The 18,196-nt window shown below is 36.5% G+C and overlaps 4 protein-coding genes across 5 annotated transcripts in view; all 4 read right to left on the bottom strand.

Annotated features, from left to right (window-relative positions):
- On the bottom strand, positions 1-2,203 carry LOC106951857 (coiled-coil domain-containing protein 127-like). The gene is made up of 3 exons (XM_015039587.1): positions 2,109-2,203; positions 1,478-1,590; positions 1-585 (listed from the first exon to the last, which is right to left on the bottom strand). Exons 2-3 carry the CDS (start codon positions 1,581-1,583, stop codon positions 74-76), a joined length of 618 nt encoding a protein of 205 aa, XP_014895073.1. The 5' UTR covers positions 1,584-1,590; positions 2,109-2,203; the 3' UTR covers positions 1-73.
- A 3,507-nt stretch (positions 2,204-5,710) lies between these two features.
- LOC106951851 (uncharacterized) lies at positions 5,711-7,693 on the bottom strand. The gene is made up of 4 exons (XM_015039579.1): positions 7,561-7,693; positions 7,088-7,191; positions 6,187-6,680; positions 5,711-6,097 (listed from the first exon to the last, which is right to left on the bottom strand). The coding sequence occupies exons 1-4, from the start codon at positions 7,662-7,664 to the stop codon at positions 6,068-6,070; spliced, it is 732 nt and encodes a 243-aa protein (XP_014895065.1). The 5' UTR covers positions 7,665-7,693; the 3' UTR covers positions 5,711-6,067.
- Positions 7,694-9,357: 1,664 nt separating this feature from the next.
- Positions 9,358-13,280, bottom strand: ntaq1 (N-terminal glutamine amidase 1). The gene is made up of 6 exons (XM_015039580.1): positions 13,088-13,280; positions 12,621-12,720; positions 11,491-11,541; positions 11,260-11,408; positions 10,447-10,571; positions 9,358-9,678 (listed from the first exon to the last, which is right to left on the bottom strand). The coding sequence occupies exons 1-6, from the start codon at positions 13,147-13,149 to the stop codon at positions 9,551-9,553; spliced, it is 615 nt and encodes a 204-aa protein (XP_014895066.1). The 5' UTR covers positions 13,150-13,280; the 3' UTR covers positions 9,358-9,550.
- Positions 13,281-13,783: 503 nt separating this feature from the next.
- bop1 (BOP1 ribosomal biogenesis factor) overlaps positions 13,784-18,196 on the bottom strand; it is a 12,343-nt gene continuing 7,930 nt past the window's right edge. For both annotated transcript variants that reach the window (XM_015039564.1, XM_015039565.1), the window contains exons 10-16: positions 17,644-17,713; positions 17,086-17,218; positions 16,277-16,460; positions 15,544-15,835; positions 15,385-15,469; positions 14,169-14,276; positions 13,784-14,092 (exon numbers count right to left, since the gene is read on the bottom strand). In XM_015039564.1, coding sequence (XP_014895050.1) covers positions 13,939-14,092; positions 14,169-14,276; positions 15,385-15,469; positions 15,544-15,835; positions 16,277-16,460; positions 17,086-17,218; positions 17,644-17,713 — 1,026 coding nt within the window. In that variant the 3' untranslated portion in view covers positions 13,784-13,938. The remainder of the gene's footprint in view (positions 14,093-14,168; positions 14,277-15,384; positions 15,470-15,543; positions 15,836-16,276; positions 16,461-17,085; positions 17,219-17,643; positions 17,714-18,196) is intronic.

Here is an 18,196-nt window from a genome sequence, read left to right as displayed (position 1 = left end):
GCTGGGGAAGGATTTCTATCTTTGAGACACCCATGAAATGCTAATGTTTGTAATGTAATGTAGTTTTGGTAGGCTAACAATAAGTGGAATTTTCACTCAAGTATTTTTCTTTCCTCACTGCTCTCCTCCAGTATGCCAGCTGCTTCCACATCATTCTTCCATTCTTTCTTTTATCCCCGGTCATGAGGTATGACAGACAGGAAGCACAATGGCGATCTTCTCTGAAGATCTTCTCCAGATTTGCCTTTACATTCTTCTTGTGGAAAGCTGGTATTTTACCAGCTTTCTTAATGATCTCGTTCTCCAGCTGCTCCCGACATGATCTTGGCGTAAAGTAGCTGCAGAAAAGATGTTGTCTTTCCACCAACATGTCCTCCAACTCATCCAGCTGCGATAAATTGAGCAATTCGGTTCTTTCTCTGAGCTCCATTTTTAGTGATTTCGTTTTCTCCATTAGTGGCATTTCAAAAAGACCGAAAGCACTTTTCAGTGAGATCCACTGACTCCGTTGAATATAGACAAGGTTTCTTTTGATCTTCAGCTCCATTTCTTTCTTCTCTCTCTTTGCTTCAAGATTTTTCCAGTCTAAGTCATGGGAAAAGTGGGAAAAAAGCTTTAAAAATATAAAACAGCAAGACGCCTTGGCAAATGTTACAAAGCGGCTTAAACATATCCAGACCATTTTTAGAAAAAAAAAAAATAGAAAAGAAATAGTTCACAAACTATGAACCATTTAAAAAATATACCACAGAATTGGTCTGTTTCTCAAAACTTTTCAGCCTGAAGATTACTTAACCTATTTAACAAATGTCAAAGACCAGCTGAAATTGCCCAACAATAACACATCTTAATGTAAACAACGTGAAATGAAAATATTAATCACCCTTATTGTTGTTTTCTTTGTTCATCCATGCCGTTTGTTAAATGTGAAAAGCCATGAACAGTCAGGGTGTTTTGAATGATTTACATACTGTGAAAGTGTGGCTTTCCAATGATGACAAACATGGAAATAAAAAAATAAACTTTTCTTTACTACCAAGTGTTGTGTGCATTAATAACATTTACAGCTATTTATTATTTAGAAGCAAAAGAAAAACAGACGAGTTGCTTTTACAGAAACAAAAATCACCTTCTGCAACATTAATGTAAAATTATCCAACCATTTCTATCAATATCTATCTACTGTATTTAATTAATTTAATCATTTTTAGTTGAATAAAAACAACAATAGTTGTTGATGTGTGAGCAGAGTATTGTTAGCATAGTCGTTAAATGCGAAGAACAGTTCTCACCTACAGACTCGTTCACGGCCGAGCCGTTCAAAAGAATCGAATGAATCGTTAACGAACGACAAATCAAAACTCTCGGTGGGTTTGACTTAGTTTCCTTCGATCATATAAATAGTCCTGGCATCGTTTTCTTGTGAGTGAGAATCGTAAATTTTAAACTTAAATGCTGTGATTTGACTGTAACTTACAAAGAGCAGCCACAGCGACACCTGCTGTTGCAAAACAGAAAGTACTGATCCAACTTCTTCCTCCGGTTCCCTCTCCATCCTGCTCGGTGCTGCCGATGCCACTCATGGCTGCTCTGAAATACAGCTGAGTTATATGAAAAAGAAGAAGTCAGACTGAAAATGGGTTGGGTGAGAAATGACATTAACAGGAAGCATTTCACTGGAGCCTGACCAATCAGACCATGTCCTGTCTGATGTAAACACGAGTTACCTGTTCTCTGGACCGCCAGATTTACCTTACAGATTAAAATCATCGAGTTGTTAAGAGATGAATTGTTAGTGGAGAAAAGAAAAGAATTGGATAAAGTCAAATAACCTAAGCTCTGTTTTTGTGTACTTTCACTTACATAAGGGATAGATGGGTGGAAATCCAAAGACATTAAGATTCATTCAACCTTAGAAATGACTAAAAACTCCTTCAGTTTGTTATCATATTCAGTCATATTTTTCAAAAACTTGAAATAAAACGAGAAACATGAATGTAATTTGATAGTCTTGACAAAATTTCACATAGAACCTGAAATAAATTAGCTTTGTTTAACCGGCCATAGTTTTGCTTTTCAAAAGAAAATCTACATTTTAGGCAACTTACATGATCCGGTTGGTGATGTCCAGTCTGACTGTGATCAGCTTAATAATGACGAAACACACACCTTCCTGTAGACCTGGGTCAGTGTAGCCACTCCTTTCACCTTAAAGTAATGAGCCTATCATGCTGGAGGATGAATATGTGGAGGAACAGGTTTCATCAACCATCTGTTTATTGATCAGCTGTATCACTGAGCAGGACTTTAAACCAGTTTCTTCCCGTTACTGGAATTTACAGACAAGGTTAAAGTTTTTTTTTTAATTATTATTATTACCAAAGTACAACAAGGTTTCCAGCATGCAGAAAGACATAAAACCATAAACACCTCATAACATGGAGCAGCGTTTACCTGCAGATGTCAGCCAAGTCATATGATTAATGACAAATTACAGTAGTTATGAGCTTCTCCTGATTAACTGCTTACCTATCCATCCAATCTGATGTTTAAGGGTGTATTCACATCAGGAAAGCACTTTGGACTGCTTACTTGGTCCGGTTCCAATGCGGATGTTATTTATTTAGCTTATTGAGGTTTGCTTTCACTTTCACTTTGGACTTTTTGCAAGTAAACAAAACCAAGAGGGTGAACCTCATCGCACCCATTGGACAGAGCAGAGTCAAAACCTGATCAGTAGCTTTTGCTGTCTACTAGAAAAATGTCTCCAAAAGGGCAAGTATGTAAATTTATATTCCTACATGTATGCTATTAATACATATTTTAAACCATACCCTGTTTAACTATCTTAATCTTAACCATTGTCTTTGTTTTTTAGTTAGGCTGTTAACAGCTGTTATATTGTTAAATTTATCATTATGTCATGTCGATGTATTATAATCTGTCTTATCGCTTTGTTCCCCCTATAACCTGCAGAAATAACCAATCAGAGCCAGGAGGCGGGTCTTAACGCTGTCAATCACTCATGCTCAAAAACACTAATGCAAACAGCCACTTCAGTAATTAAAAAACTACTAGCATAAAACCTAGCATTAGCTGTATTTCCATAGCAATTGTGCTCAAATCTGCCATGACGAGATTTCAATAGAATTTCTTACTTAATGGAAATGGCAATTGCAAAGTTGTGTTTTCTCAAAATTCGCAGAACATAAACAAAGATTTGTGCACATTTGTGATGGAAACGCAGCTCCTGATGATGAAACGAAAGAGAAACTCAAAATTCAAATTCAAGAATACTTCATTGATCTCAAAGGGAAATTAAATGACATAAATGTATCTCATTAGATTAAATTCTTCAAAGAGTTATTGTAGATGATGATGGCTGTTAGCTGAAAGACCTCCTGCAGCAGTCTGTGTTGCAGTGAATTTGAAGAAGCCTCTGACTGAAGACACTCTGTTTTCCCAAGACAGTCTCATGAAGAGGATGTCTATAATTTTCTTGATTGGAAATGTTTGTATAATTATGTCCCTGTAAAGGCTCTTCTGACACCAAGCAGAATTGAACATTAACTCCCATTAAATAATAAAAACATTTATCAACATTTGGTTTTAAATTTCCTGAAACCCCTGCTGAGTAAAGTTTGCTCATGACCAAATTTAATCAGCGCTGAAAAGTAGACCGGAAATTTTCTTTGTCCTCAAAAACCTGTGAAAAAAAAACAACAAAGAAATTAACAACGTTTAGTGCAGGATATTCTCATGTAAAGTTTAAGCCACTCTGACTCATGCTCACTTTTTTAAAGTCCTTGTCTTTGATATTTTCCTTTGCCGCTTTCCTCCAGCCTTCCAGCATCTCCCACATCAGTTTTCCATTTTTTCTTTTGTCTCCAGTCCACAGGTACGAGACACAGGAAGCACAGTGACGATCTTCACGGAAGATTTTATCCAACTCCTCATTTTTTATTAAATTGTACCAAATCAAAATATTGGCGTTGTCCTTTATTTTCCTCTCCATAAGCTCCAGTCGAGACTTCCTGGTGAAGTAGCTGCAGTAGAAACGCTGCCTTTCCACCAGCAGATCCTCTAAGTCGTCCAGCTCTGACAAAAGGAACTGTGTTCCTCTGCTTGCATAACCGTTGCGAACAGCATTTCTTTTCTCTTCTGGAGGACTTGAAAACGTAGAAAAAAATTCAATAAACGGAATAACCTGACTGCGGTGGATGGAGAGACTGTTTCTCATGAGCTTTACTTCCATCTCTTCAATCTTTTTTTTTGCCACCCTGGAGAAGCAAACAGAGACATTTCAACAAATGTAGGGTATGTTTTAATTATCTGGTCTAAGTAACTTAAACAATTGTAACTTATTGATCTAAAAGTGGTTGTTAACAGACAAAGCTTGTGAATTCAGACACCATACTTAAAGGTCTTTCATGTCTATGCAGACAGATGAAATGAATAAAAGTGAAAACCTGTTCAGTTGCTTGTTAGTAAAAATACAAATAGGCCAATACTAACCTAAACTATACTAAACTAATGTGCCGCCATACATATCTGCTTATGTCAAAAATGCATTTAAAATAAAACCTTCATGCAGCGTAAATACAAATCTAAATCAATATTTTAATATGTACTATGTTGTATGTTCAAGAGCTGTTGCAAAAAAAAGTATAAATTTCCACCAAAAAATTTAAGAAAAATTATTGATAAAACTTGGACATTTCAGAGCGTCAAAAGCTGAAAATATTTGACTTTTGAAACTAAGAAATTTCTGAGATTTTCCTAGAAAAATTTCTAAGATTGATCTCTAAACTTCAGATTTTTTTCTTCAACTTTTCATAAATTTCTCCTCTATATTGTTGGATCCCTCACAGCAGAAAATACAGAGTTTAATCTGAAAATAATCTCACTGTGGTTTTATTATGATGGGCCTCTTCATGATATGAAAATAAAAAATGGAATCAGTTTTCTGTAACTTACAAAGATAAAGACCAACAGCTCCTCCTGCAGCAGCCACACAAAGAGCAGGAAGCCAACTTCCTCTTCCTCCTTCTTCGGGTTCAGTGTTGCGGTTTCCACTCATTTCTCTCTACTAAGAGACATTTTGACTTAAAATAGTTCATAAAGCGTTTAAATAACATCCTACTGAGAACTAATGAAGATCAGGTGAATCAGTTTGTAACAGGCTTGACACCCAGGGAGCCTGTTCACGTTTTAACAGTGTTCATTGTTTTCTTTGTGCATTTATTTACTGCTTTAATTGGCTGATAAACAACAAAACGTCACATTTTAAGTTAAAACCCTTACCGTTTGAAGCTTTTGTTGAATTGAAAGTGGAGCTGATCAGCAGCATGTGGTTCTTCTTTAAAATGAAGGTTTAGAAGGAAAACAAACGCCCAGATTTTAACTGTCGACCAGCCACTCCCCTCTGCTGCAGGGCAGGTTAGAGCGGGATTATATTTAATCTGGGAGACGGTTAAATTATTATTTTCTCTGAAATACAGCAAGCACCAAATGCAGTCTGTGTTTGTTTACCAAGTTAAATCAGGAGGACAATAGACTCAGAGATTTAAATTTATATTTAAGTTTATTTATATAGCAGGCTTTCACAGATATTTTTCACTAAAAATCCACAGCCAAACAAAATGCACAGAAATATGCAATGTAGAAAACAGAAACCACACAGTCATAAATGTCAATCATAAAAGCCCAGTCTATCAAAAACTACTAAGAATTAAAATGTTTAACTTCATACACCATGTTGCTTTGGTTGCCTCTAACTTCCTAATTAATGAAAGCATCAGTGCTTTTTGTATTTACTGTGTTTGATTATTTGAGATATCTAAGTTTGACCAAAGAGCAAAAACAGAGGAAGGGAATAAATTGTAAATAATACAGCAGAACTAGAGGTTTTGAGCCGTCAATAAGTGGCTATAAAATGTTCCTCTATAGGCAAGAAGAATTGAACATTAACTCAGATAATAAAAACTTTGGTTCTTGAGATCCTGGCAACCTGATATATTACGTAGACGTCTGCTTTGGCAAGATGAACTTCTTCTTCATGACTTAATCAGCGCTGAAAAGTTTCATCCTCTAAAATCTGTGGAAACAAAGACAAAAAAAATATTTAATGCATTGTAATTTTCATAAAGTATAAGCCACACAGATGAGATGAACCTTCATACTCACTTTTTTAATCGAATCTTGTTTGACATTTTCGTTTAATCTCTTCCTCCACTCTTCCAGCATCTTCCACATCAGGGCTCCATTTTTTCGTTTGTCTCCAGTCAACAGGTACGACAGACAGGAAGCACAGTGACGATCTCCACTGAAGATCGTATTTAGGTCTTGATTTGTTGGTATCCCAAAATAATTTAAGCCGCTCTCCCTCATCTTCTTCTCCAGCATCTCCCGGCGGTTCTTGGATGTGAAGTAGCTGCAGTAGAGATGCTGCCTTTCCACCAGCAGATCCTCCAAGTTATCCAGCTTTGATAACAGGAATAACGTTTTCTTGATTTCATAATTGTCAAGTAATAATTTTTCTTTGTATTCTGATGGATTTTCTTTTTGATATTGTGCATCGAGAAACGATATAATATGAATGCATCGCATGTAGCCGGTGTTTCTCTGGAGCTTAACTTCCATCTCTTTAATCTTCCTCTTGGCTTCACGATTCTGCCACCCTGAGGAAACAAACAGCCATTTTTATATACATTTAGGGAATCCTTTAGTATTCTGGCTTAAAATCTACCTTAGCAGTAGTGATAGCTCTACTTGGTGATGTAAAGCTGGTTCTTAACAGACTAAAAACTGGTGAATTCAGAATACTTGAGGGTTATTCAGGTGTATATACTGTGGATAAAGGTATATTGAATTGAAATTAATAGAATCCTTATCACTTGTATCCCATTGGTCATATTGCTAATCAATTATTTTACACAGCATCAAGGTGAAAATGACTTTCAGAGAAACCAACCAGTTTTATTACAACAAAGATACAGAGTTTAATCTGACATGATCTGTCAATGATGTTATCATTATGAACTCTTGGTATGCAATTAAAACATGTAATGAGTTTATTTTAACTTACAGAGGAAACCAGAAACAGCTGCTGCTGCCACACAGAGAGCAGAGCTCCAACTTCCTCCTGTTCCTTCATCGGGTTCAGAGTTGCTGTTTCCACTCATTATTCCTCTAAAAAGAGACATTTTGACCTGAAATAGTTCAAAACATCCTGCTGAAAATTGATAAAGATCAGATGAATCGAGGTTAAATTATTAATAAATCAGACTTTTCAAGGCTTTTCAAGGCTGAACTCTGCTAATTTTAACATGAGCTTTTATTATTGTGCATTTATTGAATATAGATAACTTTAATTTCTTGATTAAACAACAAATACACTAACATTATCTAGTTATACTCTAACCCAAGTTATTTAAACTTTCCTCCAATTCAATAAACAATTTGCAGATCAACCCAAGTTAACAAGCATAACCACCTTGGCATTAATTTCCAAAAATAAACCGTAGTTCACAGTACAGATCCTCATTTAAAAGAACTTACTGAGCAAAGCTTTTGTAGTACCGAGGGTAGAGTCGATCAGCTCCCTTTTCTTCTTCCTGATTAAATGTACCCTCCACATTTCCAGGAAAATTAATCCAACCCATCTGGTTTTAGCAAGTGGTTCTGCTGCAGAACAAGTTAGACCGGGACCGAATTCATGAATACGAGGCTCAACTTATTTCCTTTCTGAACACAGAAATACAAATGTCTGTTTTGGCTTACCTGGGTTAAATCAGAAGAATAAATGACTCAGACGTGGACTTATCCTGGTATTTAAATAAGCAAATGTTTATTTACCCAACTATTGTTTAGGTAAAGCTGAGTACAGAACGACCTCCAGAGAAATTAAAGTTGAGAGCAAGATACCTTAAAGTCAGTTTGCACCATCCATTGTTGTTTCAGCCTAATTGGACTTAATGGGAGCAAATCAAATCATAAAACGTGAGGCTGGACTGAACCACAATGCCGTGAAGCTTTCTGGAGAAAGTCTTTTGGACATGTGACACAAAACTTAAGCTTTTCAGCTCTTTGTTCAGAGAATGAATGAAGCAGACCAGGAAAAGGCCACTGTCCTGACTGTGAAGCATGAAGGAAGGTTTCGTTCTGGCTGCTTTGCTGCAGCCGACTCAGGGTGTTTTCAATCTGTATTAAACTGGCCAGGCATTCTGGGGAGAAATGGGCCGACCAGTTACAGCTGCATTTCATAGGTCTTTCATGGGATAATGACCCAAAACAGCAAAACACTTTCTCATCTTGTTGGAGATGTTTCGTACATCCAGTAGAGGGCCTCAGCGACATCTTAGGTCGGTGCACAAATGTGACCGAATGGACATTTGAAATAATTACATCCTCTCCCTTTTCTTATTTAAATGTAATTCTTCTGTTTGACTGTAGGAAAACAAATTGACTAATTAAGTGTGCAACACAAACTTTTAGTCCCAGGAACCAAATCTGGCTAATTTAAACCATTTGGAGGCCACAAAACTCATTAAATCAGAAAGGCAAGAATTAATGTATTGTGATTTTTTTGTTTGCTTGTATATTTTACTTGCTCAATTTAAATCTGTACATCATTAAAGGTCCAAAACATAAAAAAGGGCTTCAGATTGTTGCAATTTAGAATTTATGGGGGGTTATCAATTGTTTTTACCATTCTTGACTTGTATTCTGGGGCTGATCAAAATCATTTTAAGAGCCACAAATGGCCCTAACGCCACACTTTGGACACCCCTGCAGTGACATTCACTGAAAAATGATTTAAAGAAATAAAACTAAAAAATGGCTAATTGTCTTTTTAAGCCTTTGGGTTGTTTTTAGTAGCAGTAGAAACTCAAATGGAAGTACAGAAATGTGCAAAATGGGAATTTAGCATACGAGGCTCCCTTTAATTATTTTACTCTATCTGGTGAATCTGAGTTTCACTTTTGAACTAAATAAAGGTTCAAAAGTTCAGTTTTGAACCTTTATTTCAAATAAAAGTTGAAATAAAACTTTTATAGAGTAGACTAAATCAACTCTTTTATACTTTTATGTTGAGATGCACCAGTTTGAGTCATTAATAACTGATTGAGGCAGGAGAAAAACTAATAGTTTCAAACAGTTTTAGATGTATATGGAAGTCTAAAGCCTGACCCTAAAAAATAAACAACCACTTTTTTTTAAATCTAATGTTGATTAAATGAAACCCTTTTTTGTTTCTTAATCAATGTTTTACTGACGTTGTGCTTTTTCCAACTAGCCTGATGAGGACAGAGTGTAAAGTTGTTTTCCTCAGCCTCTGATTTTAATGTCAACATGTTCAAGGATTATAAAAAATGTTTTTATTGCTCAGACAATGATCCACAGGTCAAATATCTGACAATGTTAGAAAAAACTAAAGGATCCGACATCAGAACCAGGATAAAAGTCCAACACAACCGTTGATTCTGAACCACCTGAAGCAACAATGTCATGAAACCACATCTGCTGCTGCTAGTGGCGTTGAGGAAGATCAAGGTGAAGACGATGCTGTGGACGGGTTTCCAGTGTATGTGAGCAGGAAGTGATCCAGACTGTAGACGGTTCCCCAGCCGTCAGCGGGGCTCATACTGATGAAGTCATCCAGGTTCATCTGACTCTCTGAGGAGGAGAGGCGTCAAACCAGTGACATCATCATCATCATCATCATCATCATCATCATCACAGAAAACACGCAAGTGACCGTGTAGAGATCTGGAGCAATAAGTACAAAACTTAACTACAGAAAAAAGAGAAATAAAACATCTATAAGGTGGGATATTTATTAACATGGTTTTTGTAAAACCTGAATTATTTAAATTTATTGACATAATGAAACTATAGACGACTTCAATTTTGTACAAAGCCAAAAATAAAAAATTACTGAAAAAACCTTCAAAAACTATTTAAGACTAAGGAGCAAATTTCCTATTTAAAATATGCAAATTCAGAAATATTAGAAAAAAACTTTAGTGCATCAGTAAGTTATGTTTGGACAATAAAACTTGTCCAAACATAAAACTGTTAAAATTATTTTATAAACATATAATTATTGTTAGATATAGTGTATAAAATTGTTCAGTTATTGTTTTTGTTATTGATGCTAGTTTTTCTTTTGGTGATATTTAAAGTAGTAATGATTGTTTTTGCCACTGTAATTAAAATTAATTAGACACTAAATTGATGGCTTAACTATTAAATACGGGTTTAGTTCTTATATATACGGATTATACATGTAGTAAATCTAAATACATATGTAAAGAGTGGGAGTATTGATAAGTTTATACTTCCACCAACTTTCTTGAATATGTCAAACTAAAGTTTTGACATTATGCTTCATGCTGCATCTCTATTCAAAACATAAATAAACCCAGAAGGAAGACCTTCTACCTGCCGTCTGGATGGGGGTGTACAGAGGAGGAGGCATCTTCCAGGTTCCATCAGGGTTCCTCATGTGAGATCGATCAGACGCAAAGTTCAACAGGAAGCTGTCAGCAGGAATCACACGCAGCTTCCTGTCACAGACACCAGCAGACATTACTGTGACATCATCAGAGATGTGTGACCTTCATCTTCCTAATTGCTCTTATAAATTCCCTGTACTGTTTGTTAGTTGTGAATGCCTCTAAGCTGGAAAGCTAGCCCAGTGCTTTTCAAAGTGAGGGCCACCAAGGTATACTAGCGGGGCTCAAAAAATAGAAGAAATTTAAAAATTTCAAATATTTTTGCTTTTTTTTAAAAAAAATTTTTTTTTTCATAAAATCAAATATATTTTTCAATCATTGTATATGTTAAAATAATGTATTGAAATGTAATTTACTGTGCTAATCTTTCTGATTGGCTGCCAGTTAGATTTAGAAACTTCGTCCAGCATGACATGACAAAGGTAACCCTTTGCTTATATTAGCGCAGAAATGAGAACAATTAAAACAAGTAGCAAAGAAACATTAACTGCAATTAGCTTTGAAATACAGCTCCTCATTAGCATACCAAAGCGATATTTAGCGATCGTTAACGGATCGTTATGACCCACTTTAATCACAAACAGTGTGAACGTAATGGAAGAATAACTGCTTCTTATATAATTTCCTAAGGACCCCTTAGCTGCCCAACAAGCGCCTGATGTAAAACTCTATTTATTTTTTACACCAGTATTTAACAAAAACAGACAGTAATACTAGGGAATTTATAACAGCAGGTTACCTGTGGTACTCGGGTCGGATGTGGCGGTCCGAGCGGAAGGCCATGGCTCCGTAGAGCCGCAGGCTACAGGGAAACGACAACACCGAGTCCAGATCGTAAACCAGAGAGTCCGACTGAGGGCGCACCTGAAGCAGGATCACATGGTAGTCCTGAAACACGCAGAGACGCAGTTAATGACGCCAAAACAAAACAGCATCATCAGTCAGGGATTAAGATGTGGAGGAAACAGACCCAGATCACAGGCTGGTCGCCATGTCCGGATTTCTGCTTCCACAGAGGAATCTGAGGGAAAACAGAGAACATCATCAGCTTCAGAGGAAAATCAGCTGCTCTAAAAGTTTCAGGACCGAGACAGTCAAAAATTATATTAAAAAATTGCTCAAGATCCATTTTTTATTCTTTGGCGTTCATTCAGTTTGAGTCTTTTATAATGACAGGTATGGAGAATATTTGTAGTTTGTTTTTACTTTAGTTTTCAATATACAGCTCTGGAAAAGTAAAAGACCACTTAAAATGATCAGTTTCTCTCACTTTACTTTTTATTAGTATATACTAACGTATATATGTTTGAGTACAATCAACATTGACATGTCTCAGAATTTCCAAGTAATAATTTAGAATTTATCTGCAGAAAATGAGAAATTATCAAAATAAAAAAAAAGACACACACCTCAAATAATGCAAAGAAAACAAGTTCATATTCATTTTGAAATTACAAACTAATGTTTTAACTCAGGAAGAGTTCAGAAATCAGTATTTGGTGGAATAACCAGGTGGTTTTCAATGGGGTTCAATGATGTGGACTATTCATTTTTTTCTTATTGATATCTTGCTTTATTTAGTTGAATGAATTGTACAGCACTATGATCAACATATGTTTCTTTATGAGCTGTATTAAATTAACATTTTTAGGGTTTTGTTATGAAATCTAACCTAAAAGGTGGCTTGGAAAAATATTCACACCCAGCTTCAATTGTGATGTTTTTCAGTATTTAAAAAAAGGAACCATCTCCTGCAGATGGTGGTTCTACAATCTGCCCCCCACATTTTTCAGATATTTATTAGCATTAAAAAAAAAAACACTTGCTTGTCCTTGCCAGTAATGTTAGTAAATGTAAAAAAAACAAAACAAAAACCCTGATCTCTATACTTCTTACGAGTGACAAAAGTTAGAATATCAACAGAAAGTCTTCAAATAATCACAATCTTATTAATTTTATATAATAATTACAAGAAAGTAAATACAGTTGTTGATAACTGGATAAATATTGCTTTAATCTCAACAAGTCTCTCACTAACTGGCTAATAAGGAATCTACATTCAGTATTAGTAGAGGTTCATATTTATCCCGAGCTTCTCACCATCCGTTTGTCATTAGAGATAAAAACGACGAACAGCTGTTCCAGTGGAGCAGTTCTCTCTTTCTGAACAAACTCGCACAGCTTCCACACATTTTCTTCACTGCAAAACAAGAACAGAAAACACGAAAATCAACAGGAAAATCCAGGCTAATGAAATAATGACACCTAGAGGACAACAGTTCAGCACGTTTTTAAATAAACCTGTAAAAGGTGCAGAAAATACACCAAAATACAAAAAGCATCAGTTTTTTAGACCTGATAAGAAAGATTACATTACAAAATAAGTTAACTACAGCTCGGATATTAATTGATTTGTTTATTTAAAACCAACACTTGTTTATGTCCTTTATACTTATTTACATTCGAATATCAATCCCCCAATTAGCACTAGCATAAAGCACAATCAACTATATCAACATGCAAGCGATCTATTTTTAAAGTATAGCGGTTGTTTTAATCATATTTACCAATAACAACTGGTGTAAACACAGTTTTCGCGGATCGGTGTGATTCTGTGTACAGTCGTCATGGTCTGGTGTTACACCAGAAAAGGTCCGCCGGAAACAAGCTGCGACTTCACATAAAACTTTCAAACTAAAAGTTCCTAACTGAGGTTTACAAGCTTTACAATCCAAAGGCATTTATTCCTTCAGTCAACAAAAAAATACATTTTACTACAGGAAACCTGTTTGAAATTTTAAAGAGCAATATTTTTATTCCTATTTTTAGATTTTAATAGAAACATTTCTTTTAAATGAGCACATTTTCTTATACATGTGATAAAGCAATCCAAAAAAGCACATATACTGTAAATAATATAAAAAGGGATCTGAACTCTATTTCCATTTTTTTTAAAAAGCTGCCTTTAGTAAAACAAAACGAAACCCAAAATCACCAGACTGCTATAACACTTTGTACCTTAGGATATTAAATATTAACATTAATAACTAGTTTTCTGCACTAAACTGTCAAAGATCCCAATAAATGTGGGTTCCTTTTGTTGAATAATTTTCATTCAGTCAGTAAATTGATTTGCTCCGATAAGGGTCAGAACTGAACAGTTAAACAAAATGGTGGATTGGTTCTGATTTGTTTTAAACCCCACTGAATCTGTTTCGGTGGTTCAAAACAGATTTTTCTGCAGATTAAAACAACTGAACATGAAGAGTAAGAATGTTATATTTTATTGAGTACAAACGAACACAAAAACTACAGGAAAGGACCTCTTGACTGCTGTATCCTAGCAACCAGTCAGATCTGGTTGCTAGGATACAGTAGGGCGGAAGAGATCCCCGCCTCTGAAATAAAGGGCTGGTTCTCAGGTGAAGAGTCTGATGGTGGCGTCGGCGCCGGACGAGAACACCCAGGGCTGTGTGGGGTGAAAGGTCACGTCCAGGACGCCGAGGTCATGCGTGATCACATGACCCCGGAGAACTTTGACTGGGACGATCAGCGGGTTCTGCAGCAGATCGCTGGAAGAGAAAAGAAAAGCTGAAACATATTGATCTTTAAACAGGTGTGTGGCATGTGAGCAGGCGGAGGCGTTACTTGTAGACGGTTCCATGGCAGACGATGACCGATCCGTCGTCTGATGCCGAGGCGAACAGCGGGTAACCTCTGTGGTACGCCACACTCCTCACCGCCTTCTTGTGATGCCTGACAGGCAGGAAGAAACCAAAGCGCTCAGTATATACAAAAACACCAAAACAAAATATAAAACCTACAATTAAACCATTCAGTCAAACTTCTATTTATATACATGAATTCCTTACGCACGGTAATACATTTCAAATGTTTTATATCTGATAATTCAGATAAACTTAAATAACTTAAAGTTAAATAAACCCAAAATGTTTATAATTAGAGCTGTGCTAATATTTATTCTAGTAACAGACTATTCAATTGTTTTTTTTTTTATAACTAATTTGGTAATTAGACATTCTGCTGGTTTTTTATTTAACATACTTCAACTTATGCAACATTAGAAATGCATAAAAGTGCAAATAAATGTTCAATTTCCTTTGAAATAAAACCAAAAACATTTTATTGCCTAAATAGCAATAATGTATCAGAAGTTTGTTTTTAAAATAGAGACTAAATATACATAAGATAAAATGGAAAGATAAAAGCAAACAAGCATTTAAAAAAATACATTAAGCCTCTGTGTATTAATTATTTATACACAGAAGCATAAAGCATATTTTAAATGCTTGTTTGCTTTGTATATTTATATATTTATTGTTTAAGCTCTACTAATATTGAGTTAAACACACAAAAATACCAATGCGATTGTCCTACAATGTATCCGTGTGCAAATCATAATAAATTGTATTTTATTCTGATCCTTTATTGTACGATTGATCATTTGTGGAAAAAGATGCACCTGCAGCTAAAAAAAAAAAAGAGTGACTCAATGTCATGTAATTTACTGTTAGAAAACTAGAATCATGTATGATTCTAGTTTTCTGAATCAATGCATGATTCAGCTGGAATTATTTTTGTAAAGTGTCTTCAGACGACATTTGTTGTGAACTGGTGCTGTATAAATAAAATGAACTGAATTGAAAGTATTAGTAAAACTTTGTGAAAACGTAACTATCACAAACAAAAACCTGAAATGTGTCAGTGTGTTTAATTCATTTTTAATTCTGAGCTAAAGTAATATTATATATAGTTAACTAACAAGTCCCTTAAAATGAAAAACCTTAAATTATTGAGATGAATTTGTTCATTAATGCCTAAATCATTAGCGATAATAACGTACCGCAGCATCTTGTACGGTTTGGTTGAAAGGTCGAGGTCGAACCAGCTCAGCCTGCAGTCGTAGCTCCCACAGATCACATGATCACCTGCAGACAGACAGGTGAGACTCAGGCTCTGCCCCCAGCAGTGACACTGGACTGAACAGAACCCGTCCACCTACCTCCAGAGTGAACGGCGATGCTGGAGATCCACTTGGAGTTGGCCTGGAGCTTCTTGGTCATGTCCTGCTTCACCAGGTTGTAGATCCGGACCGACCGCTGCGTCGCCACAAAGAAATAGGGCCTGATGGGGTGGAAGGACACGGCCTGGACCAGGCCTTTGTTCCTCCTGAAGGGGTTCTGGCTCCGCCGACGGCTCAGCTGGTGGATGAACACCTGCATGTGGCTGGAGTGGTCCGGCATCACCGACGCCAGGTAGTCTCCTTTGCTGTGCCACGTCACCTGGTGGACCGGCTGAGGAGACACATTCTCTCTGTTAGTTCCCTTTAAAGCTGCAGTATGCGACTTTTATCTAAAAATGTTGTTTTTACATATTTGTTGAAATTTCAGTATATTGTCACAGTTTAATATGACACAGACCAAAAACAACCAATCAGAGCCAGGAGGCGGGTCTAGGCGCTGTCAATCATGCTCATGTACTCACTACTTAATGTGAACAAACAACTTGCCATTACAGGAAAACTATTTATCTGCTGTTATTGGTGGTTATGCTAACTAGCTTTAGCATTCATAGGAGTGTTAAGACCCACCTCCTGGCTCTGATTGGCTGTTGGAGAATGCACAGGAGCTTGATTTTTTTCGCAGACCATCAATCTCATACCACACTGTCATCACAATGTTACATACTGCAGCTTTGAATCATGGTTTTAAATCTATTCATGGGAATCATCTCACCTTGGGATGTTGGATTTTGAGGCGGATGCCCTGATTTAGCTCCTCCCCCTCCATTTCTGACCAAACTACAGGCTGAGACCCTTCAGAGGGCCCTTCCTCCTGCTGGGCAGAGAGAAGCCTCTCCGACGCTGAGATGACCTGTTTATCGGCCAAAGCTGGAGACAAGATCAACACCGCAGAGTCCCTAAAAGAACCAACAAGAACAAGATGTGAGACATAGGGCTGGACAATAAATCAATAACAAAGTATATCGCCATATGCAATGTCTGATAGAATATTCAATAATTTCACTGATTTCAATCCAGAAACGCAAAGCATTCTGGGGGATGTAGGCAGAGGAAAGGTTTTAGCTGCTTAACCTCTCACTGCCAGCTCAGCAAAGTTGGTGAAATCAACTAACTCTCTCTCTCTCTGTGTGTGGTTACCTAGCAACTCACTCATTCTATGGTTACCTAGCAACTCACTCATTCTATGGTTACCTAGCAACTCACTCATTCTATGGTTACCTAGCAACAGTCTGCTGAGTAACTGGCGCAGCAGCAGTTTAAGGTTTCACCACTGTGCCTCAAAACTGCTTAAAAATAAACAACGTTGTGGAGTGAAAACTGGATAAAACAGGAAAGGTCACATCAATAGTTTGTCAGTATTTCAGATATTTAAAACAAAAAAACTAATCAATAACTATCAATATCGACTGACACGAAGCGCTTGTATCGTGCTACATTTTTTCAGCCAAATTATCCAGCTCTTGTGAGACGCGTAGGGGATCAGACGGAGCGTCTTTACGCTCTGAAAACAGAGACGCTTACACAGTGACAGCCACGAGGCAGAGCGACGGGTTCGGGTTCCAGGCAACGCTCTTCACGGCTCCGCCCACCTGGACCGTCTTCAGGCAGCGAGACGAACACACCTCCCACAGCCGGACCGAGCCGTCGTCACTGCCTGCAGACACAGCAAGCGACTCATTTATTCAAGAATATATAGTTCAGTCAGCATGCACATTTTCATTTTACTAGGCTCGTCATTAAAAAATGATGGATTTTTACCAAAAGTTTGCATCACTTAATGTCAGAATACTTTAAAGTTTTGTCTGGTGAGGGTGAACTTGGATAACTGTATGTTCGTATGTTTGAGAGAAACAGGAAATCATAAGATCTTTTACATTTTAACCTAAAACTTGGACGTCATTTGGTGTGACTATTTGCCTTATTACTGTTTTATTTCTGTCACATTTCATCGTCTGTTCTACACAAATAAAATGAAATGAATACAAATGCATCAAAATCCAAACAATAGCACGTTACAGACAACATTAAGGCTTTAATAATTAATGCTGTATGATTTTGTTTGACAGGAGGAGTTGTTACCTGAAACGAGCCACTGTCCTGATGGCGACACGCTGATGGAGCGAACCAGGCCGCTGTGACCTCGATACACCTGGACACAGAAACACGCCAAGGTAAAGATCGAACCGAGGCCTGCAGTTATCGATTATTCTACTGGTTATTCTGACGATTAACTGGTTTGTCGGATAAAAACAATTGGACCATTTTGCTGATTTTTAATGCAATATTAGAAATACATTTAAAAATCTAAATTTAATTCCTTTTTAAATAAAAAAATATTTTACTGCCTAAATGCAACAACAAAGCATTAATTTAGTGAATGCTTGATAACTTGTAGCAAATTATGAATCTGCAGCTAAAAAATATACTTCTAATATCAAAATGAGAAAAGTTGACTTATCAATACATTATAGATGATCTGTAGATTATTTTTGGATTAAATGATTAATTATTGGGCAGCAAAAGGTGATTAATAGGATTTTTAATCGCAAAATTTGAACCAGATGAAGCTAAAACTGCTACTTGAGGAGTTTTGGGTAGAGAACATATTTATACACAAATAAGTTTTTTTATT

This window comes from Poecilia latipinna, unplaced genomic scaffold, assembly GCF_001443285.1.
Source record: "Poecilia latipinna isolate Pla-1442-1.1 unplaced genomic scaffold, P_latipinna-1.0 Scaffold476, whole genome shotgun sequence".
NCBI lineage: Eukaryota > Metazoa > Chordata > Actinopteri > Cyprinodontiformes > Poeciliidae > Poecilia > Poecilia latipinna.
This window is presented reverse-complemented; position numbering and strand designations above follow the sequence as displayed.

Coding starts and splice junctions, on each gene's coding strand:
- LOC106951857 (XM_015039587.1), bottom strand. CDS start 1,583: ATGAGTGGCATCGGCAGCACCGAGCAGGATGGAGAGGGAACCGGAGGA. Junction 586..1,477: donor TGTCGCTGTGGCTGCTCTTT/GTAAGTTACAGT, acceptor CCCATGACTTAG/ACTGGAAAAATCTTGAAGCA.
- LOC106951851 (XM_015039579.1), bottom strand. CDS start 7,664: ATGGGTTGGATTAATTTTCCTGGAAATGTGGAGGGTACATTTAATCAG. Junction 7,192..7,560: donor TACTACAAAAGCTTTGCTCA/GTAAGTTCTTTT, acceptor GTCTCTTTTTAG/AGGAATAATGAGTGGAAACA. Junction 6,681..7,087: donor AGCTGTTTCTGGTTTCCTCT/GTAAGTTAAAAT, acceptor TTGTTTCCTCAG/GGTGGCAGAATCGTGAAGCC.
- ntaq1 (XM_015039580.1), bottom strand. CDS start 13,149: ATGACGACTGTACACAGAATCACACCGATCCGCGAAAACTGTGTTTAC. Junction 11,542..12,620: donor TCTCTAATGACAAACGGATG/GTGAGAAGCTCG, acceptor GTTTTCCCTCAG/ATTCCTCTGTGGAAGCAGAA. Junction 10,572..11,259: donor ATCCGACCCGAGTACCACAG/GTAACCTGCTGT, acceptor TGTCTGTGACAG/GAAGCTGCGTGTGATTCCTG.